This window comes from Tyto alba, unplaced genomic scaffold (assembly GCF_018691265.1).
Source record: "Tyto alba isolate M040663 unplaced genomic scaffold, T.alba_DEE_v4.0 Super-Scaffold_23, whole genome shotgun sequence".
Taxonomy (NCBI): Eukaryota; Metazoa; Chordata; class Aves; order Strigiformes; family Tytonidae; genus Tyto; species Tyto alba.
This window is the reverse complement of record NW_024881297.1, coordinates 2,280,991-2,304,558: the sequence shown is the minus strand read 5'-3', so window position 1 is coordinate 2,304,558 and position 23,568 is coordinate 2,280,991. Positions and strand designations below refer to the sequence as shown.

Genomic DNA, 23,568 nt, shown 5'->3' with positions numbered 1-23,568 from the left:
TTTAAGAGGGATAACCAGCCAGCCTGGCTGGTGGTGGGGACCAACTTGGAGCTTCCGAGGGCTGCTGGCACAGAGGGCAGGACCGACAGGATTTTGGCCCAGTGGCTGTTTAACAGTTAATGCTTTATAAAGTCTGAGTAAAAGTCGTTCCTGTCATGATGACTCATATTAGACAGGTCAAGCCTGCACATTTATTTCAGTGTAGCCTAATCATGCACGAACGTAAGTCTCTGCTTGCTTCAGTGTCTTTCAGGACTGGGGCGAAGTTGTATTTTGCAGCTGCAGCACATTCAGACTTTAACCCCAATTTTAAAAAATGATGGTACTTTGAAAAGGCACATTCCTCCTATTTGCCACAGCCTTCTTACCAGAATTGAAGGGTTTGGGATTTGGCACTGGTTTGTGGCTGAAAACAAATCTGGTATATTCATACCTTCCAGATGTTTGTGGCGATTTCAGAAAAACTTAATCAATATTGGGGGGGGAGGGGGGGAATGCAAAAAGCCCATCTAGCTTTTGGGAGGAGTGGTGGGACTCGCCGGAGGAAAGGGCTGCCCTTTGCAGCGGGGCGGGGGGGGGGGGATACCCGGGAGGTCTCGGTTCCGAAATGCGGGGAGCAGCCGGAGCGGGGGGGGGAGGCGTGCGAGGAAGAGGAGGAGGAGGAGGAGGAGGAGGAGGAGGTGGGGAGAAAGAAAGGAGGAGAGGCCGGGCGGGAAGAAGTTGCCGAGGGGGCTGGCAGGATGGTGGGTTTGCGGGGGGGGGGGGGGAGCTGCCTCCCGGGGCCGGGGTCCCCCTGCCCGCCGGCGGGGCGGCCCGGGAGGGGCGGGGAGGGGGCGGGCCGGTGCGCGCGGAGGGGCGCGGAGGGGCGCGGGCCCGGCCCGCTGGCCGCGGCGCTGAGCCGGGGCGGCCGGACTCGCCCCAGCCATGGGCACCGGCCCCGGGGCGGGCGGGCGGCGGCGGCGGCGGCGGCCCGGTGCGGGGCCGGAGGCGGGCCGAGGGTGCTGTGAGCCCCGGCCGGGCCCTGCCCACCCGGCCGGCACCGGCTCCGGCTCCGGCCCCCGCCGCCTCTCCCGCAGCGGCGGCCGAAGTGGTTGAAGTTGGCGGTGGCTGCGAGGAGCGGGGGCTCCTCTCCGCTCCCCCCGCCCGGCGGGAGCCCTGACGGCCCCCCAGCTCCCAACCCCCCCCCCCCCACCCCCCTCAGAGGCGGTTTCGGTTTGTTGAGCTTTTTTTTGTCGCTCTTGTTGTTGTTTTCCGTTTGATTCTTCTTCTTCTTCTCTTCCGCCTCGCTCTCGCCTCCGCCAAGGTGAATGGCCCGCGGTGGGGGCAGCTGGCCCCGCCGCCTCTGCAAGGGGAAGATGGTGGCGGCGGGGGTGCTGGCCGGGCTCTCGGTGCTCAGCCTCCTCACGTACGGCTACCTGGCCTGGGGCAGCCTCGGACTCGGGCCCGCGGACGCGACGAGGAGCGGGCTGGGAGAGGAGCTGGGGGCCGGCGCCCCCGGCTCGCAGCCTCACATCATCTTCATCCTGGCTGACGACCAGGGGTTCAGAGACGTAGGGTACCACGGATCGGAGATCAGGACGCCCACTCTGGACAAGCTAGCTGCTGAAGGGGTTAAACTGGAGAACTATTATGTTCAGCCTATGTGCACACCGTCCCGAAGCCAATTTATCACTGGAAAGTAAGTTTACTGCTACTTCATCATTCGCCTCACCAGCTTGAACGCTGTCCCTGTTGCAAAGGGCGTGGGTTGAACCCAGCTAGGTACACCTCTGTTTTATCCTGTCGGCAGAGAGGTGCCTCTCTGAGCCGCTCAGAAACCTGGACCAAACCAGACTTTCTAGTATGTTTGAAATAGCGACATAAAAACTCGCGCTCTGTGAGCCAGTAACGATTCAGCACTGCGAGCTACCCCTGCGGAGTGCTCTAGTACATTTACTGCATTACTAACATACGTGCTAGTCGTCAAGTAATGTTGCTATTCCTGGGAAGCAATCAGCTTAGATGTTTCTGGGCGATTTCAGAGGGACTTACAGGAGGAGCCCGTGTTAGGGAACCGAAAGCATTGCGTTTCCCCAAGTACATTCATTGCAGCCGGCACGTTGGATCGCGGGGCTTGCTGAGCCTTGACTTAATGCGAGTTGTCTCTGAGGGTTATATTGAGTTTCTGAGATGATTCCCCGGTGTGTCACGTGTGGGTGAGTGCGGGGAATCCGGACTCTCAGGATCCTCTGAGCTGCAGCGTAGCTCTTGTCGTGATGCAGTTGCTGCCTTGCAAAGGATTAGAAACTTTTCTCTTTAAACCACTAAAAGAGGTGCCTCACCAAACTGGGTTGGTGGTGTGTGCTTTGCCGTCTCTGGTACATTGTGTTTTATTGCGGTCTATTAAGTAAATAACCAAATACACAACCTAAGGGCCTTCTTATATGTGAAGGTTAATAGGGATTAAGCAGCTGGGGGTGGGGGGTGAGGGTATGCATTTGAATTGGAGGAATGGTTCCCAAATAACTCCCAAGTGTGGATGCATTTATTCCGGAACAAAACTGCCTTGTTTCTGTTTAACTTAACTCACTTTGACAGGAACAGGGAACTCTTAAAAGAGCAAAACAGCATGAGAGGAGAAAAGTTCCTTAGTTTATTTTCTCCTTTCTCTAAGTATAAACAGGAACAAGGCAATGTTAATATTGCTGGTAAAAGAAACACATGTTTTACTAGGAACAAGCAACTGGCCTGGTGTCTTGCGTCTCCATATGGTAGAGCTGGAGATAATTCCTGGTCTCGGTCTAGTTCCCAGACTTGCTGGACCAGGAAGATTTGCATGGAGAGCTGACACGTTATTTAGAGCAAGACTTCCTCACGTGGGTGTTTTGGTGTTTTGGTTTTTTTTTTTTCCTTTGTATGGACTGCATCTTAGAAGCTATTTTGAGACATCTACTCACTCATTCACAAGAACGTAGTTACCCCGCGGCAACTAATGTAGAAGCTCACAAGGGAAATGTGTATCAGGATAATGTTTAATGTGTCTTGGTTGTCTTTAAAGCCATGCAGCAGTTGGAAGCAAGGACCTGCGCCAGCAGCATGTAGCCAGCCAGCTTTCTGAGGACGGTGGTTTGGGAACCAGTGCTTTTACAAAGGGAATGTCGTGCTGCACAATAATGACTCACGCAGCGGCTGGAGCAACGGGACGACTGGGTTCCAGGGGAACCAGGGTGCTGCTTTGGCTCCTGGAGACTGCAGGGGTTGTCTAACCACAAAAAAGAATAAAAGTAAAGTGAGGAATAGAAGTAACTCGGTTTAACTATTTTCGTCCTTCATTAGATATGGAACAGTTTGTGTGTAAATATATACTAATAGTAAAAAGTAGGCATGTTCTGCGGAACCCTGCCCTTTTCCTCGGCTCGTCAGGCGGAAATGGTTCTGCAGATCTGCCTCCTTTGGTTTTGGAACCTTTTATAGGAAAAAAGAAATTTGCTTATACTTCGTTTTTATTTTCTTAGTCTGCTGGTTTTAAACCTTTAGAACGTTTTTTTTTTTTTTTCATGTTGTTCTACTTTGGGAAAAAGGAGCAGCAGAGAGAAAGAACTGCCTGGCATGGCTGAGAAATGAGGGAGGGAGTGGTGAGGGGTTAATAGGCTTGGGCAGAGTATTAACAAGGCAGATTCAGAGGATACTTTATCCATTCTGGCTGAAGATAAGTGCTAGTGATAACTCCTTTTAATGCTTCCCTAGCAAGAGGCACCTTAATTAAAATGCCAGGACTCAGAAACTTCTCATCCAGAAGCGCTGTTATTTCTTGAATTCCAGAACGTGTTAGTTCAAGGCTAAGAGCCTGCTCGTCCACAGAAGGGCCACCTGGATGCTCCATGCCTCCCAACACGCATACCATGCTTGACATGTTCCAAACATTACCTGACCCATCCCTGAAAAACAGAGGGAGTTGTGTAAACCAGACTCGTTGGGGAGCACTGGCTCACCTTGCCAAGTGGAAGTCAGACCTTGGGCAAAGAGAATTCGAATGCTCCAGATTCTTCATAGGTCTCCAGACAGTCCCTCCACGGCTTGTGCTAGTAGAGAGAGCCTTCTTCTGGTAGCTGTCCTACGCTGGGGAATGAGTGCGGGGGGAGGAGGTTGGAAGTGACATGTTAAGAGGCAGAATTAGCTCTTGTTTCCCCTTCATGCCGTGCCACACCATTACAGCCGGCGAGCCCGTCTTTTTGACCACCTCAACTTCCCTCCGTTTGCTTTCTTGTGTCCTGTGCTCCAGGCTTTGGCCTACTTTCCTTTCTTGCGTTCCACCAGTATTGCCTCTTTCCCCATTTGCTCCATCAAAAGCTGTTGCTTTTAGGCTAATAGTAAGGCTGGCTTCCAGAGCTGCTTTTTTTTTTTTTTTTTTTTTTTTTTGGGGGGGGGGTGGGTAGGGGGCTTTATTTATGGGTGTGGGGAGGGGGTTGCAGCTGAGCTGAATCTTGGGAACGTAGAAGAAAAATGTGAGCCAGTGGGCCGAGTGCCACGTGTGTGTGACGTGGGGAGGTAAGGGAGCGGGAAGCCGCTCGGCCCCGGCGCCGAGGCTGCGAGGGCACAAGTGACCCGGGCGAGAGAGTTTGCTCGGGCTGGTGCTGCTCCTGGGACCGCTGCAGTTCCTGCCTCAGCTCCGGCAGCTGGACTGAAAATCTGATAATCGGCGGGTTTGGGAGACTCGTCCCTCGTGTTGCCTTGTGCTCGTTTCAGCAGAGCAGTGGACGGCAGATACTCAAGATGTTACTGCCCTGCTGATAAATTGTAGAAAGACTGAAGGCATGTTTGGCTTTTTCTGTTTGTTTGGGTTTTTTCCCTCCCAAAGGATGTGAGTGAGCATAAGTTGTCCTCCAGACCAATGAATTGTATTGTGTGATACAGCATTTTTTTTGTTTTCTCCTAGAAAGTAACAGGCATGTCTCAATAAACTAAATAATTTACACAGAATAGCTCATGATACCTAGCTTCAAGCTAGTGCTGAGGCAAAGCCTATCTTACACAGGCACCGAGTTAGGTGAGAAGAAATTTGCACGTGTGCATACATCAGTCATGCTGGAGTATCCTTACAATGCAGAGAGACATGAGTGTGGTACAGAGCACAGCTGAGCTGAGAGACTACTTTTTAACTCATGCATGAAAGAAATGAAAAATAAATACATTTCTGTCATCTGTATTACTGTAATTTACATAGAAGAACATAAAAAAGAGTGGCTCAGACTTCAGGCCTTCAAGTTCTCTCCCCTAGGAAGGGGGTTAAGGACACATAAGGACACTCGGCTTGGCCAAGCACTTGCTGAGCTAGCTGTTGCATCTCTGCGCTTAATAGTCTTGGTGATTTTTCATTGCAGGAAACTTGTAGGCCAGTTTGGTGGTATGGTTTAAGAAGACCTCGGCTTACGGAACAATAATGGTCGCAGAACGTACTAAGAAAATCTAAGATTGTTTGTGTGTGAAGTTTTGTGCATGCACATGTATGAGAATGGATTGAGATGGGGTAGAGAGTATAAGATTGGTTTGTCATGGTCACATGTGGTGTTGCGTATTTAGATAATTTGTTAAGTTACATTATCATGAAGATTCATCTCCTTTTTAAATGAAAAATTACCAAAGCATAGTCAGTGTGTGGACAGTTTCCCAGAGTTTTTTAAGAAATTTCGAAAGATGCTGACCAAAGGGAGGAGTATTCCTTTGAGCTGGTGAGACAAAAAGACTATAAGCTTAGATGAACATCTGTTGGGGTAGCTGGCCAAATTCTGTAGAGGGTATTATGCAGTGTAGTTGTTTTTGCTGGAGCAATACTTAATTTAGCAAAGGAATTTGAGAAATAAGATTGACTGATAAGAAAAGAAGGAATCTAGACAATACGCCATAAATTTTTTTGGCATTATGTAGGCTTCTCTTTCCCTGCCTCCTGGTTGCATAACGGTCCAAACTGCAGCTTCAGCAGTTCGGTTGCTCCGAGAAGGATCCAGTACAGTGGTGTGTGACTGGGATGTTACCTTCTGTGCTCTGAGGAGGGTGAAGGGTCTTAGAGACTTGATGGGAATACTGGGAAATGTATGTAACACTCCATCATATCTATTCCCCGTTTTGTAGTTAACAAACTACGAAGGACTGCAGAATATCAGCCCAAAGTATCAAGGGATGGTCTGATATTTTATCTGCTCTGAAGTAAAGAGACTTGGCAGTCATCAGTCCTGAGTTTAATTCCGATCGGTGTTTCCATTAAGAACCTTGATGATGAAATAAAATGTTCTCATTAAATGTGCCACGAAGATAGGAGGGACTGCCGTCATGAAGGAATTGTAGGGATATTGAAAATCATCTTGGCACATCAGAGAAATAATCTGCAAAACGCAGAATTGAAGTCAGCAGTGATAAACAGAAGCTACTGTGCTGAAGCAGGAATAACTTTACAAGCAGAGGATGGTGAACGACTGCTTAGACAGCACTTCTGTAGGAAAGTAGCTGGAATTGTAGTGAATCATGCACTGCCTATAAAAGTCAGCGATGTCACTCTGTTACAAACAAGGCAGACATCGTACCAGCTTGTATAAACAGGGGAGCCGGGGGGAGCGTGAAGCGACCCTCCCGCTCCACAGCTGGAGCACTTGTACCCAAACTTGGGCATCGCTCTCCGAGAGCCGTGTGTATACCTGGGTAGTGTCCAGACACCTCAGAACGATAACTGTGGAGAAGGGATCAGAAGAAATAAGAGTTTTTCATAGGCTTTGTTTAGTCTGAAGAAGAGAAAAATGAGAAGGGGGGCGATAAATCTTCAGTGTTTTAAAAGCTATGCAAAGAGAAAGGGTGGAGTGTGTTTTCAGTGTCACGCTGGATGGTACAAGAAGTGAAGGGCTTTCCTGAGTAGAGAAGAATCTTCAGGTTAGGTAACAGGGAAAACTTTCAAATGCTAAAGATTGTGAAACACTGGAATAGCTGGCTTTGGGAAATTGCTGAGTTTCTTCATTGGCAGTCATTAAGAACAGACAAGACAAATATGTCAGGAATGACATAATGTAGTTGAATCTGTCTTGCGGAAAAGGGTTGAACTGGATGGCTTCTCTTCCAACTCGTATTCATCTGTGGCTCATTTGAAGTACATATTAACTGCAGAAGGCGTTCTGAAGGATAGTGTTCGTAAAACATTTTTAAACACTAGATACAATTTCAGTGTTTGTTCTGAGAGAAAATAGTCGGCGTGAAAGTTTCATTTCAGTTTTCTCCTAGAAATTCCTGTTTTCCATATTCTCATTTTCTCCGAAAATCTTCAAGATTGTTTCCCCCTAGGCCTTCATAACTCTTGTGGTATGTAATTATTTATTTCTGCTGACTTCTTTCAGGACAACTTGTGGGACTGCTGCCAAAGATGTTGAGGTATCTTTTTCCATGTTCTTGTTATGTCTTTCACTTAGGATGACATCGTCCATATAGATACATACACATATATGCCGTATACACAGAGAACGAATAAATATTTAAATGCAAGGACTTCCTTTTCTTTTTTTGTTCTGCCTCTCTGCTCTCCTCTGTTCATTCTGCAGAAAATTAGATCCAGGTACTGAACTATGGTCTTAAACTACACGACGTCTATTCATACCACCGTAATTACTAATGCGCTGTACAAAGGAGTATTTGGAAGAAAGAGTTGGAAAGGAAACTACATGCAAGCAACCAAGATTGAAAAAAAAAAAAAAATAACATGGAGGAAGTAGCAAAGTGTAGTAGTACAGGTGGTGATAACTTTTTCTTGCATCATTTTCTGGTAACATTTAAGAATGTTGTTTGGTAGTTTAGGTCCACTGCTTATAAGACAAACATAGCGTTATCTGGCATACATAACTAACTAGACAGTAGAAATGGTTAATTTTTTGTTGTTGTTGTCCAATTTATACAACATGCAGTCAATTAAAGAAACACAGTTGGAAATAAACTTACAAAATCTGTGATTGTAAATGATCAGCACTCTGAGGAACTTAAGTCACAGGCATTTAGCCTGTGATGGTTTGGTTGGGGTTTTTTTGTTTGTTTTTTTGGTTGGTTGGTTGGTTGGTTTTTTGACTGGAAAAGAGAAATTACATTCCGTGGAAAAGTTAGGCTTGAAATAATTAAGGAATTTTGCTCATTCAGCATTGTTCCTGATATGTTTGCTTTGTAATTGATGATGCATATTGCTGCCTACACCAATAACTTGGATGAATGGTAGTGGTGGACTCCAGTTACAACAGTTCTCACTTTTCAGTGTTACTCTTCCTTCATGAGACCTTTCAGGCAAATTAAGATAGCAAACCGAGACGGGTGTCTGCAAATACAACTGCAGAGTAAAAAGATGGGGTTTACTTTCATGTCAAAGGATTTAGACTTTATCATAATACCCAAATAATATCTCCAAGATGATCAAGTTAGATGAAACTTAAACTTTGGACAAATTAAATTCATGTTTTCATTAGAATACTTCACATTTCATAGGAGGATTTGCCAGATTTATGAGCTAAAGGTCAGAAGAAGGGAAAGATCCGTCTACTTCCTTTTTGTTTTTGTCACACGTATGTTGGTGATAGTATCAGACCCAGGGGTTTGTTTTTGTAATTGTGTGTATCTTAGTTATGGTTTTCAGTTTTTCTGCACTTTTGGTTTTAAATCAATTTCGTATTTGTTTTTTTGAATCAGGGCCTTTGCACACATTAATACAATATTGTTTGAAGGTAACAGATCTTTAAGCTTATAAAACATTAGATCATTCTTGAATCCATTTAAAATGTGTGTCTTTTGGTTGGTTTTGTTCCCATAATGTGCATAGCAAAGCAGTCCTCATAGAATTGAAGGCATTCTTATTGTAATATTTCATATCCTTGGAGTAATATTTCATCAGTAGGTGCACAGGCAAATAAAAATAATAAAACGTACAATAAATTAGAAGTTCAAGCATTTATTTTCTGTTACTACATGTCAAGAAAGATGAGCGGATGAAAACTAAGCGATTAGATTGATGGAACTTGTGGTTATCTTTTGGGTCTTTTCTTTTCAAAAAACTAATATAATAATCTATTTCCAGTTTGGGGAGGGGTTATTTTTTTCTTTTTCCCTTGTGTTGTAGTAATTGGTGTGAATTCATTTTTATATAAAAAGTTTGTAATTTGTTGTGGAATCTGGTAATTTCCATTAAAAAAATCTACAGTGTTAATGTTTAGTGATGGATATCGTTTGACACATGTGAGCAATTGCCTCTTCAGTGCATGACACTTCACGCTGCTTTTTCCATGTTCTCCTCCAGACTAGTACAGTTTCTTGCAGTGTGAGGAGCTAGCACTTTCTCATTAATTCCTAGCTGTAAATCTTTGAGATTTCCTATTTCCCCTGTATTTTTTTGCCTTGTTTTGTATTGATTCATAGCCAGATTTTCTATCTTGAGGTGAGTTTGCTTAGTTTTAGAATGTATGCTTAAGAATGAGTGAGGTAATTGCGCCAGCCTTAATTAATTAGATTAATATAAATAGTACAAGGTAAATGAAAATTGCACCTGTGTGAGTGATCCTGTGTAGGATGTGTTTGCTTTCTCTGTATCAGGAATCTTTTTATAATAGCTGCCCAATTTATTAGTTTTCTTACTTAAAAGCCAGTAGATCTGGCTGGTGACCTCAGCTTGTCTCTGTAAATGTAAATTGGTTGGCTGAAATGCAATCTCAAGAGTTCAGAAAGAAATCAAGATAACACTAATGGGTAACAAATTTAAAATATTAACATAAAAGATGTTTTAACCACTGAGGTTTGACTAAAATAGCTTCTGAGTTTTTGTGGTCTGTGATGAAACTGAAAAATTTTAAATAGGGAACTTCATTGTACCTGCTGGCTCATAATAAGAAATAAGTTAAAGATGTTTCATGATTCTCGTTCAGCTGCAATGGTAATATGTTAATTAATTGCGCCAGCTATCACCTGCTTATTAATGCAGGCTGTTGTCACCGTATTAGCAAGCTCTAGGTTGGGGGCTGGGGAGAAACATCGCTAGAGTTAGAAAACAAATCTGGGATAATGAAATACTTTTTCATATGCTTCAAATATGAAATTATCTTCCCAAATGGATCTCTGAAGAGACTGTATTAGATAATAAGCATTAGAGTAGGCATGATTAATATTGTCGGTGTGCTGTGGCCCCAGAGCCTTTATTTTCAACCAAGGGGCAGAAAATCAATGTGTAAGAACCAAGCCTGTATCTTATTTTTCTTGCACTTAAACACCCGATTAATGAAGACATTTGTGGACCTACAAATGTCCTTAATGAAGGTATTCGTAGGTGGCTGGTCGTGTTCTGCAGAGGGACTGCATCTTGCACGTGGGCAGGGGTGCGGAAGCCAGGGGGAAGGCTGTGGAGCTGGTGTATGACCTGGGCAGGGAAGAAGGTGAGGAAGAGCCTAGAGCTAATCCCAGTTTACATCGGAGGCACCGAGGGTGCATTCCCATCCCAGGCGTTGGAGGGGAAAAGCAGTCCAATGCCTCCTTTAAAAGGCACATGGTAAGTCGTAGAGAGGTATTTGGTTGTTAAGATTTATAAGCGGAAGTATGGAAGGGCTAATTCCAATATCTGGAAGCTTTAAATGATATGAAAAGCAGTACAAAAGAAGGTCCCACAATAATCTTAACCTGGCCTAAAGTCACAGCCCTCAGCAGGCGCGTAGAATCAGGCCTGAACTCCCTCCTCCTGTCTCAGTTTGCTTATGACACGAAGCGAAAGACAGACTTCGTGATGCGTCTTGCTAGGTTGTCCTTTGCAGCTTCTGTTCTGCACATTGCGTGGTCTGGCTGTCCTTCGGTGCGTAGAGATCCGCGTGATAAAGACATTTCGAAATACAATTTATTAATGCAATCAAGTTCTCTTCCTCTTAAATGTTTGTTGTATTATGGAACAGGATGATGGCATGCAGGCAGTTTCCATGATGCACAGTAGTAAACCGAAATTTCCTGTTGTTGAACATTAAAATATTCAAAAGGATCAAACATATTTTTTCTAATAATTAAAAGTACCTGATACTTAGTACTGAAATCACACCAGCGTCCTTATTTCTTGATGATATTTTAATCTGTTCCAGCTTTTATTTTGCTTTGATTTTTGCTTTTTGAAAAATAAAAATTTAAAAGTACTAATTTAGATTTTTGGAGTGCTAATACATTCATTTATCAAAATATTAGCTGTTTTCCAGATAAAACTGCTGTGTCCATTTTCAGATTCAGTCCATCTTTCTCTTCATTTATACATTTTAAAGAGTTTCTTCCCTGATCGAGAATATTGTACCATTAGAGATAATGTTATGTAATTTTTCTTAACACTTATAGAACGTAAGTGGGTGCCAAGGTACTACTGTAGAGGCGATCTCTGTGATAATAAGCTCTCAGAAGAAATTAGTTCCGTTCTGTTTTGAAGGAGAAAATTACATATTTGAAGAAACGTTACAATTTGAGGAAAATGTGAAGCTGGAGGGAGTGGAGAAAATTAGTCTCGGGGTAGGGGGAAGCAGTGAAGTAGCTTTAGACTAAATATACTCGAACAGATATACTGTTACCTCATAAATTGTGCCTCTCTGAATTTAATAAACTTTGTCAAAACAATACTCACCATCACATTTTATATACTTAGTTTTAGTTGTTACGTATGATAGTTCATAGAATCGTAGGGAACGGGCTTTGAGGGGAGCTCTGGGGGTTGCTTCATTAGGCCTCCTCCCAACTTATATTGCACAGCAGGGACACACTGACTTTATAAACTCCCTTTTACTGTTTGTTTCCTCCTGGAAATAAGAAAATATTGTAAAGTATTCAAGAAATTGGAATCTAGACTGATGTTAGGGAATTCCCTAGCTTTAGCAGGTTATCAGTTTTGGTGAACTTGAGAAAACTCTTTCATGAACTGTTTCTTATTTCCATTTATCTCTTAAAAATAGAGTCTAGTTTTTTTCTTTTTAAGGGCTGGCTGATGAAAGTAGTGAGTTTGGTAATGGCCACGGCATAACGGCAGCTCCTTCCTTAACTGTTCCAGCTGTTTCAAGAGGCTTCAGAAAAAGCTATTCTAGTATGTTTTCTGACTTCTCTTCAAGCAGAGTTTTTTGACGTTTGTACTTCCTTCACTACCATCACTTCAAGTTCATTCTGATTTCCAGTCTGCTTCTAAAATTTACTCTCCTGTAGGACGCTTTGCTTTAGTTTTCTCGCCACCGGACGCACCCGGCGCGGCGCTGAGAGCTGGGTTTGTTACCGTGCAAAGTCACATCCCTGTCCCCGGCTGCCTCCTGGCAGGAACAGAGACAGAAACAGCCCCTCTCACAGGGGCTCGGGGAAGGGAAGAGAGGCAGTGAGCACTGGTCGCATCAAGGCTAGGTCAGGCTGCTCAGAGAGATCGTGCCATTTCCGTTCTTGGAGAGTTCTGAAGTCAACTAAAGAGTGTGCTGAGCAACCTGGTTTAGCTTGGATTTAGCCCTGCTTTCGTAGGGGCTTGGGCCCAACGCCCTCCACAAGTCACTTCCGACTTCAGTTGTTTTACGGTTCTCATTTGTCACAATAAAATTCCTGGTGGAGAGGAGGAAGGAGCAACTTACTTATGTGTTGTTTCACCCCCTGCAGGTACTTCTAGGCAAAAAAAAATAAGTATTTGGAGTATTTGCCTGTTTGGTTTACGGTCCTCTTAACCAGTCTGAACACTGAGTCGTCACTGTTACAGCCCTGTTAAAGTCGTGTTTCTTTAAAAACACAGCCTACTGGTAAGAATATAACGTTACTAAATTTAGCATCCTATCTCAAATTCTGAACAGTCACCTGTACTTTTACCAGATCTCTGCAGAAAGTGTATGCACTCCTAAAGATAGAGACTTAACAAGTGTCAGGTATGTACTTCACTGAAGCGGTTGGTTGTTCAAGTTGTGGGATTTATTTCTGTCTTCTTCATTGTTGCTGCTGTTACAATATGGAATTCATTTTAATAGGAAGATAAGAATTTGATCCTGTATACAGTGCAGAAGAAAGATAACACTTCCTTGGGTTTTAATTTTGTAACTATACAATTTTGGCCCTTTTACATTACAGAACCTTTAAGGCTTCATTTAAGATTATCTCAGAAGCTCATTCTTTTTAAACTGAGAAATATTTGGCCATCTTGGTAATAGAAGGTATATGTGCTGTAAGTGACGCAGTCTTATGTGATGATTAAGAGCTTAGGTAATACTGTTTGGCACTGTTATAGCCCTGTTGAGGCTTTGCTCTGTCACAGGTTTAATTTTATAACTTTTGGCAGCAATGCACTTCCTACAATGAAACTGCACGTAGCATCTCTCCGGCTTTTGAGGTTCGCTGTTGATTTCAGTGTTTTGTATGGTTTTGCCACCCAAGACAATTACATGGTTTATGGATTGAGTTTCCATTGTTACCAGCTTCTGTTTCCGTGTCCCTTGTATCAGCTGGAAATTTTAGCGCTGCCTTACCCGGTGGTGAGGAGGCTTTGCAGAGTGAATCTTGCCAGGCTTGAGTTGATTGCAGACCGCAGCCCAGCAGCAGCAGGCTTTTTAGCCTCCATTTAGAGGAATCAAATATTTTTCATAGACGTTTCCCGTAGAAATGCTTCTGCTTGCTTTGAGCTCAGAGCTTTCTATATAGTGCATTATATTTCTGCCATGCAAAACATTGGCTATTTTCCGCTGGGGAAATGTAGCTCAAGTAGCGTGTTAACATCTTCTGTACTAACCTCAAGGCTCTTATCTGTGTTGCTACTAGAAGGCTAGTGGCTTTCTTCAGCATCTTTTTGATACCCAGACTACTGCTACAAAATGTGACCTTGAAGTGCACTAGAATTTAATAGTCTGAATTCTAGCTGTTGTCTCCTCCACTGCATATGTTAACTAGGCATGATCTTTACCAATAGAGCTGATTTAACCATTTTGTTTGTATAGAGGTAGCTTTTCTGTGCAAGCCGTTATAGCACTTTTGAACCTGAAAAGCTGTTATGTCAAGATGACACTTTATTATTCAACATGCTTCCTCTATGTAACTGAGTCATACCTGCTCATTTCAGTAACGAAACCATATATTTTGCTACCATTAACCATGGTGAGTCAGCTTAAGTAAGGCAAAAATAAGTTTTGGGGGGTATTTTGCCTTGTTTTTCTTAATCAACAAGTCATAGTCTGAGACATCTTAAAAAAAAAAAAAACAGAGTAATGCGTTTCTGTGTGAAATGATTTCATGTCATCGTTGGGGAGGAGGCGGGGAGGGCATTGGGGAGCATTTCTGCTCCATAAAAAGTAATTGATCTTTATAATAAATATATTTAAGTTCAGAAGTAGATACAGGAGGGAAAAAAAAAAAAAATGGAAGTAGTGAGTTAGATGACGAAGATTTTACTTTCTGACCTTGGGATCATTTGCCCAGGTTCACGTGTTTGGCAGCCCTCCCTGTAGTGTGGCAGCGCCCATCACACAAGTGGAAAAATGGTGAACAGTCCCTCTTCCTTCTCAGTTAACTAGTAGAAAGCTATCTCCTGCTTTATCTTTCTCCTCTGATGTGTGTGTGGTTTAGAAAACAAGGTGAGAGTAGCACAGGCATGGTGGTAGGGATGCTTATGTGAGAAGAGGTGTTTTATTAATTAACACTGAATGCAGCTAGGTTGATAGTAATTGTAGATTAAGAGTAAGTTCCTACGTTAGAATCATTGATTTTAATGACTATATGGAACATACGAATGAACAAAAAGCCCAAACATTTTGAATGTTTACAAATTCAAGTATTCATGCCAAATACTAATTTTGGTATTCATAATGCAAAGTTTTGTTTAAGAAAAACAGTGCTACTTGAGAATAATATGGCTGGCACCACAAAAAGCAGCTTTTTTTGTGCAAGTTCTCCCCTTAAGGAGTAATGAAGCCATTACAGATACCCTACTCCTGGCATCTAAGTTACATGCAAGTGAAAGCACCAAAGGTGGGACCCCATATAGCCAGACATAGATAGATATATAGAGTCAGTGGATATAAATGAACATCTTTGAGGAGGTGACTCACAGCACCTTAGTTACATATTTAAAGTATACGACTGCTCCACCTGTGTGTAAAATGTGCTGAATAAAATTCTGTGAGCCTTACCATGCATGCTTTCTGACAGCTAGAGAAATAAATAACAAATGAAGAGCCGTATCCATCAGAGTTCTGCTGGATAAAGTTCTTTCAAGCAGAACAATGGCAGATTTATTTACTGGGGCTGGGCAGAAGTGTAGCTAGAGCATACTACATGTTACATCTGTCCTGGTCTAAATCTTCTCTTGGACTGCTTTTATGGCTGTAGGCAGGCAGCATAACTTGTCCAAGTTTCAGTTTGCACATCTGCATAAGTGAGCCTTCTTCTGACATTGCTGGTACAGGTTTGGAGCAGGGGATGTTTCTGCAGTGCAATAAACATTTATTAACTTGACCCAGCTGCCAGTTCCTTCCGCAGCCTCCCATCCTTCTAGGGGAAAAGCACAGGAAATTATGTCCATAGTAATACTGGTTCTCTGTGCAACGCTTCCCTCCAAGCCTTCAGGATGCCCCTGACCTTTTTCGCACTATTCCCCCCCAAGCATTCAAGCCTTTCAGGTTGTTCCAGAATCAGTTTTAAAACTTTGCAGCCTCCCAAACAGCTTTCAGGCTTTCCTGGATACCAGCCCACCAGGTTGTCCTTTTGGAGTCTTCTGTCTGCTTCCAAGGCCAATCAATTCAGCTGCCCAGACTTAAATCCATTTTCTTCGTTTCCCCCCTTATCCTGTCTCCAGCACCAAGTGAAGGAGGAGCCAACCCAAGTCTTCTTCACAAGAAAGACTCATATACCCTGTCCTTTAGTTCTCTCTCTAATACTTGGGGTATTTTTTGGCTTAATGGCAAGTGTGATGTATCTTTCAGACGCAATCAGAATTTATGTTCATGTTAATCAGTTACTGGCATGCATGCCTGCACCTTTTGTATCTGTAAGGTAAGAATATTTATACTTGCCTTATCAGAGTATTTTAAGGGTGGATTAATTATAGTTGATCACAGTAGTAAATACACTTCAAGGAGTATTATAGATAATGTTCCTTCCACAGTTCTGAAAATCTTTTAAAACGGTTTAAAAGCCTGCTGTCAAGGGAGATTTTCTAATCAGTATTTGATTCTTACCCTGTAGCTTTCTATCAGCGCAGTATTTTAAAACTGGAAAAGGTGATACTAACAGGGAGAAGAAGGAACTTTACAGACGTTGTGCTACTCCTAAGAATATTTGGAAAAGAAAACAAACCTAAGGCACTTGGAAACAGTTCAGGAGTTTCTAATTAGAAATGACACGATATGATATCTGATGTGATATGATATACGGGCAAGATTATTCACCTTTTAAGTTCACCCTTTTTTTATTCAAACCAAAACATGCTTCACTGATTTACTACAAGTCCTGGAATTTAGTTCTCTGTTACTGCCAGCTTGTCTTAGCAGCGTAGGGAAATTTGTTACACTTTGGTTTGCAATCTGATACGAGAACAAGGTGTTTTCAGTAAAGCAGATGTTCTTTTTACACGGGCAGGGTCCTAGGCTCAGCCCCTCTTCGCAGTGGCTGGCTCTGCTGGACCTGGCTCGTGCAGGCGCTGCCAGCGTTCCAGTAGCCGGGAGGAACTTGCTGTCTTTGTGCTAAAGGAAGAAATCAAACACTGTGCTGCTCCAACTGGTTTTTCTCAGCTGCTCTCTGTGGATCTGGTTGCTTTTGCTGCACAGCGAAGTGGGCCATGCTCAGCTGGGCTGACTGGCTTAGGCACAGCTACTGCTCTAGGGATGGTTTCCTTTACGGCTCCTGAAACGAAGCTGGCTTGCTTCTGGCCAGTTAGGAATGGAGAGAACCAACTGGCATTGGCTGCTTTGCATCCATACAGATACCTCTAGAAAAATAGGGATTTAAGAAAACTTCATAAATTCCCTAGTCCATCCTGCTTTAGGAAATAGTAACAAAAATATGCGGGAATAACTTTTTCCTAAAACCCTTCAACAGAGATTTCCGTGCTCTCCCCAGACAGTCTTAGCTGTAATTTCAACTACATAGCTATTAAATTGTCTAACTCCCATCTTTCTTGCTGCAGTTTAAGCCTGTGATTTCTTGGCAATTCCCAAGTGAAGAACTTGCTTTGCTACAAAAAGGTGATAAATCTCCAATATGTCTGAAGTGTGTTATCATGTCTCTGCTCTTCCCTTCTCTAGCCTGAGTAAAATCAGTTCTTTCCATCTTTCCACACAGATGTCAGTTTATATATCTCTGCTGACTCTTAATGTTCTCCTCTGGACTTACGGGTATTAGGGACTTTGGGCCTATTTTTCGTGAAAAGTGACACCCAGAACAGGACGCAGTGTTCCAGTGGAAGTTTGACCAGTACGGCTGTGATATTTTTTTTTAAATCCCAGAGTTTCTAAAATATTTTCACTGTTGAGTAATTGGAAGGCAGTACATCAGCTCCTTTTTTACTGGCATGGATGTACCTCAGCAGCAAATCTGGCCAAATCTCTGTATCAAAGAGCGTGTGACTCCCTCTCCACTGCTGATGGGTGGGAAATGTCGCAAGAACAACAGATCTTGTACTATTTTTACCCGTTAAGCTGTGATCTGCAAATTAAAACATGATGATTCTCCTTATGGGTTGGTTCCTGTCGGAACACCCGTGTTCTGGTGCAGTGCAGGTCAAAGTCCACTCAAGCCACCCCATACCATAAGGAGGTAACAACCAAGTTTGAGGTATGTCCCCTCTCTGATCTAAATGTTTGGATATGAAACAAAGGCAGTTCCTCTAACAGACCTGGAAAACCTTTGTCAGCTGTTTTGTTGCCTTACTTGAAACAGGATGTCGTATGTTTTACGTAACCAGTCATTTTTATACATCCCAATAAGATGATGCTTTTTCTCACATCAAGTCACTGCTGACTCATATTCAGGTTGGAGTATCAGTAAGCCCCAGATCTTTTTTTCTGTGAGAAAATAAGTTTGTGCAGTTGATTATTCCTGACTAAACGCACTGCTTTGCAGGTGCTGTCAGTGAATTGCCATCTGTTTCATTCAGGCTATTCCGCTAATTCAAGTTCATTTTGAATTTCAACTCTCCTCTCCAAAAGGCAGAACAGCAGTTCTACTAGCACAGATTCCCAGTTTGCACAGGTAATGACATTTACTCTGTATAAATTTAACCGTAAAAGTGTATTCATAACCCATATGAAAATAATCACTACAAATGTAATTATCTCAATTGCTTTTACTTATTTCTTACAGATGCATTTTAAGAATAAAAAAGCCTGTAGCTTAAATGTATTTATTCCAAATTCTTCATCTTAGAACTTGAAACTGAATTTGCCAAATACATTTCCAGGATTAGTTAAGGAAATTATATGGGCATTTCATTATGGTTTTTTCAGCTTTGGGCTTTTGGAGTCTTGGGTGTTTGTTTTGGTTGGGTTTTGAGGTATTTCTGCTCTCTGTTCTCTGTGTTTCTGGTTCAAAGAGAATAATTATCTCGGGTTTTGGCATTACAATGTCAAATGAACCGTACCATTGTCGATGCGTCCTGCTATGCTAGAGTATTACTGGATGTCATCTGCCGGTATTAAATGAAGATAGGAATAGGTTGATTGTTCGATCTTAATTTGTTTCTGTATTTCTCCTGAAGAAATGAGGCAAGCAATTACCAAAATGAGTGGACAGAACCTCCTCTGTATCCACGTTGTTGTGCTGAAGCTGGCAGAACAAGGCCGGTACGAGCCGGCAAACCAGGCTGTCCTGGTTGGAATCTCGGGTCTGTAGTGCTGACAGTGAGCAAGGAAGGATTCCTCTTTTACAAGTTGTAATTTCTCCATAGGTGGGGCTGAGCCTTGTGGCTCATAGGCCTTCAAGGTAAAGGTGCTTGAGTATATTTCTTCACAAAAAAAACCCTGTCTGTATTGCAGATCAAGGTGATCATAAATCAAATGCAGGGCCAGAAAGCTAATATGCAGGTACAGCTCCTGTGTTCAGCAATATAAGTACACTTGTACTCTTTAATATTCTCATGGCTTTGTTTCTCTGCTGAGGAAAGACCAAGTCAATGAATGAATGGGCAATGACATATGAAGGCATTTTCTTAAAAGACTGTTTAAAGCTTTCAGGTATTTTTTGAAGCAGACATATGGTGTTTAACAGCAAGGACATTTTCTACGAAATTACTGTTGGAGCCTCATTATGTTTTAAATATTAGAGATGACCAATCAGGCATGCTCCAGGTGTTTCCTGTACTATAGCTAATACTTGTTTTCATTAGAAATATGACCCTTATTTTCTTTTGAATCATGTCCAGCAAAATGGAGTTGTCACTTGCTATCAGTGAATCGGGTTTTAGTTTCAGGAGTAAACCATGCATGTTCTTAATTGTGCATAAGAGCTTCTTCTCTTCCTCTCCAAACAACGTAGATTATGATGACGGTAGGAAAAATAATCCCTCACTTATATTGAAACCATCAAGATTATATCACCAAAAATTGAAATTGTCAGTTTCTTCGTTAAACTTGCATTACTGGAAAGGGCAAGATCTGTCATGTAGCCAGGGATTCCTGGGTTTTGTGTATCAGCAGGTTTTGTTGTCTTTTTTCTTTAACATCAATAAAACATCCTTGTGAATTGGCCAGATTCTGTGCACAGTACTCTAATTTAGTAAAATTAGGTGTTACTCATAATTTTCAGAAGAGTGCTGAAGATTTTAAACCTCCCTATTCAACATACTAAGTGCTAAAGAAGTACCCAGCCTTTTAAAAAGGCTTCCTAGAAGAAGAACTTCCATGCTCAAAAATACATTACTCCTGAAAAGAAATACAGTCATTTCGCTGCAGTGGTGACAGAACAGTCTGTAGAATAGATGTCTGTTGGCCTTCTTAATGTATTGCCTGACCTCATTTTTGTAAAGTGCAACTCCTGTATTAGGAATCATCATCCAAATGAAAATCATGGCAGAAGTGTTCTAGTTTTAAAATGATTTATACCAAATGATAGTGTACATAATTGGAAGTAATTTTTAAAAGAACTGACTTCTGTCCAATTTGAAAGGGAAAATAATGGAATACTGAATGCCAAGTAAAGTTTTGGTATCAGGAAAAAGATTAGCAAGGGAGGCATAAAAGTTCTCATTTTCTCTACCACCATTCTTCTATGGAAAATAAATTTGCCGTCTCACTTGAACTCTCAGTCTTCTAGCAACAAAGGTACGTGGCCATAGTAGTTGGCTTTTTTTTAAACAAAAAAAAAGAGTACAAAAAAACCTCGTCTAGCCTAATTCCCTTGGCTTGCACATGGGAAATTTTGAATTTAGCAAATGGAACAAGCGTGGTCTGAATCTGCTCTGTTTGGTAGCAGTTGATAAGTTGTGTCAAAACAGTCCTGCGTACTTGGAATGAAATTCTGCACATTTTTGAAGGAAACACTTACAAATATTACCACGCTGCAAAAGTGTCTGAAACAGTTGGTGCTGGTACAAGACTGGCCAGGCAGGAATGGAATTATAATATTTCCCCTCCGCCATCTGCTCTAGGCTTATCAGCTGCTAATGCCATACAGAAACTGTGTCTGTCTATAGTACACTGATCCAAACTAAAAATATTTTCTTGCATAAACAGTTTTCTTTTCAAAGAAATCTTTCAGCAGTTTGGCCTTTAACAACCATGCTTTAATTGCAGTCAGTTGGTCTCACCCCAAAACCTCCAATGCATCAAAATCTGCTGCCCTTCGCTATTAATAACTTAACATCACTTGCATTGACATGAATGGAAATACTCCAGGTTTACAGTGGTCCAGCTCAGACCGGCTAGTGACTTCATATTGGAAAGTATTCAAATTCTGAGTCTAAATGAACTAGACACAGAGCATAAATTTAACTTCACATCCTTTAGAAGTATACTAAAATATTTTATGCAAATGGCCCAAACACTGCAGACTCCATCTAATAAATTTCAATCATCTCTTTTAGGAAACCTTAGCAAGGGAAAGAGATTACTTGGAAATAAACTCTAGAAAAGTTTACTGTAAATGTAAATCAGTCTAAACAAGGACTTCTTTTAGTGGTTCTTGCAACTTAAACACGTATTTTTAAAAATTTATTTTTTGTTTTCTATTCTGCTTGCCAAAGGCAGCCAGTGACTCAACTCTATCTCCCACCCCTGTGCTGGGTGTATGGGTCACGCTGAGCTGGAGCTCAGTCTGTGTCAGGGACTTAGGAACTGTTGTGGCAATGTCCTCTCCGTACCTGCAGAAAGAAAGGGAAGAAGAGGTGATACACACCCATATAGGAGACATTTACATTTTCTGCACTCATCCTGACTCTGCAGATGCTCAGGACAGCCTTAAAAGCTGGTCAAGAGCCGGAGAGACAGTGGAGTATGCTGATAATGTCAAGCACGTGGGTCCATCTTTCGGGTGGTACGCGCAGGAAACAAAACAAGCAAATTACCTCAGCCAGAGATAAAACTTCATCCATCTCCAGAGATGAAGTCCTGATTAGATGATTTACTGATTTTCTTAATTGCTAATGACTGCATCCTTCCTAGTATTTGGTGTACATTTCAGAAGCATCATTTTTCCATTAGTGTGTTTTTACAGTAATATATCTTTGTTTTGTTAGCTAGATGAACCTAAATTTAAGAGCCAGCGAAGCCATTATTTACAAGATTTTTATTTCATACACACACACGGTTTTGCCATGGCTAGTCAAAAAGATATAACTTTACTAAAATATAAATAATTTGTTAAACATGAAATACCTTTCCCTTAAAGCTATGATTTGATACACCATTTAGAAATAACAGTGTGGATATTCTTAAATTAGTTGCATAGTTAAATAAATCTGAGTAAACCCAGGCAGTCCATTTAGGCAAATGGTAGGCACTTGAAGACAGGTAATACAGAAAACAAAAAAACAAAACCAAAAAACAAACAACAACAACAAACAAAAACAAAACAAAACAAACAAACAAAAAGAACAAACAGAAAAATGCACATGCACATAGTCACAAAAAACCTGAATGCAGCTTACGTATGTCCCCTCCCATTTTCTGTCCCCTGTTGGGACCAAGGATCCTGGCGAAAAAAACTGACTGTTCTGAGTTTACATGGTACAACTGGAGATTGGCATGCCAGAAAACATGACAGGGAGAGAACAGATTGCTTCCCTTCACTGAAATATATGATTTAACCTATTTATGTTTTTTTAAGACAAAAAAACAAAACAAAAAACAAACAAACAAACAAAAAAAAGTTCACAGGCTGTGTGTGTTTGCTGATACCACTTGCTTCTAAATTTGCACCTCCTCCATTCATTATTTAAGGAAGTGAGGAAAGAAAGAAACCATGTCTTAATCTGTGTCGGGGGATGATAATGCAAGAGGCAGCGAATCAAGAGGACAACCTGTGGCTGAGCCAAGAGCAAAACTTTTTCTAGGAGGGAGAGCGTGCTGCCGTCCTCGTGCTGCCTGTGCTTACGCAGGGCAAAAGAGACTCCGGCAGCACTGATGCGCTGGCTGGTGATGGGGGTAAAGGGCAGCAGGGAAGAAGTAGGAAACAAAAGGAAGAAATAGGAAGAAATAGAAATGGGACTGACTTTCCCCCTCGTTCTGTCCTCCTTCGTTGTAACCTGCTCTCCCACCCTGGGCTTGTGCTAGGAATCTTTGAAAGCCGTTTTCTGAGGGATAAAGGATGAGAAGTCCAGTATCTAATTGTCATCAGAGACGTGTGAGAAAGTCACTGAACCATGGAAAGTGCAGCTACTTCAGTCTTAAAGCTCTGGCCCTCCATAGCTGCTTCTGTCAAAGGATTTCACACAGCTTTAGAGCCATTAATAAGGTTGGCTTCCCAATGCTCTGTGAGAGGAGGGGAACTGAATTATTATTTTGGTTTGATAAAATGAAGAGCTGTGATGGGCACATCCATTTCAGTTTAGCTGCGTGGCTGAAAATACTTCTGCCTTGTTCAAATCTGTCCCCTTTCCGAAGTCAGAGGTTACTGCCCAGGTGAAGGGAGTGTAATTTTGACTTTTCCAACTCCAACCACGGTCTGGGGTACTAGCTTGAACTGTCGTTGAAGCTTGGTTTCTGCTAGGACCAAGGCAGATTCCCTCTGGCGTGGACAACCTCTGAAAGAGGGTAGAAACAGGAAGATCTCAAGAGGATGACACTATTTATTAAAGAGTCAGAGTCCTATGTACTTTGTCCTACATCTCAAGGGAAGTTTGAGACAGATCGATAGAGAGGTTCCACCTTTCCAGAATCCATATTTTGCTGCTTGAGCTGCCAGTTTTCTTTAGGGTGGAAAACTGCAATGTGCAGGCATAGTGTTTAATATTTTTTTTTGTTTATTTTCTCAAAAATAAAATATCTGCAGGTAATAAAAGGCCATCAAATGCTTTTTAAACAAGCAGCTGAAAACATGGCCATAATTGGGAAGAATTTTGAAGTAGGAGTTACTGAGTCAGGAGAAGTGGAATTTTGTAAGCACATTCCTGAGGGAGCGAGTGGGAGAAATCATTCT

At 42.2% G+C, this 23,568-nt stretch overlaps 1 protein-coding gene across 3 annotated transcripts in view; it reads left to right on the top strand.

Moving 5' to 3' along the window:
* Positions 1-509: 509 nt before the first annotated feature.
* ARSJ (arylsulfatase family member J) overlaps positions 510-23,568 on the top strand; it is a 46,554-nt gene continuing 23,495 nt past the window's right edge. Inside the window, exons 1-2 of one of the 3 annotated variants that reach the window (XM_042796711.1) lie at positions 510-528; positions 1,304-1,678. In XM_042796711.1, the coding sequence (XP_042652645.1) occupies positions 1,308-1,678 (371 nt within the window). In that variant the 5' untranslated portion in view covers positions 510-528; positions 1,304-1,307. Of the gene's footprint in view, positions 529-719; positions 744-994; positions 1,679-23,568 lie in introns of those variants that run through there. The other 2 variants (XM_042796712.1, XM_033007857.2) reach the window with 2 other exon arrangements.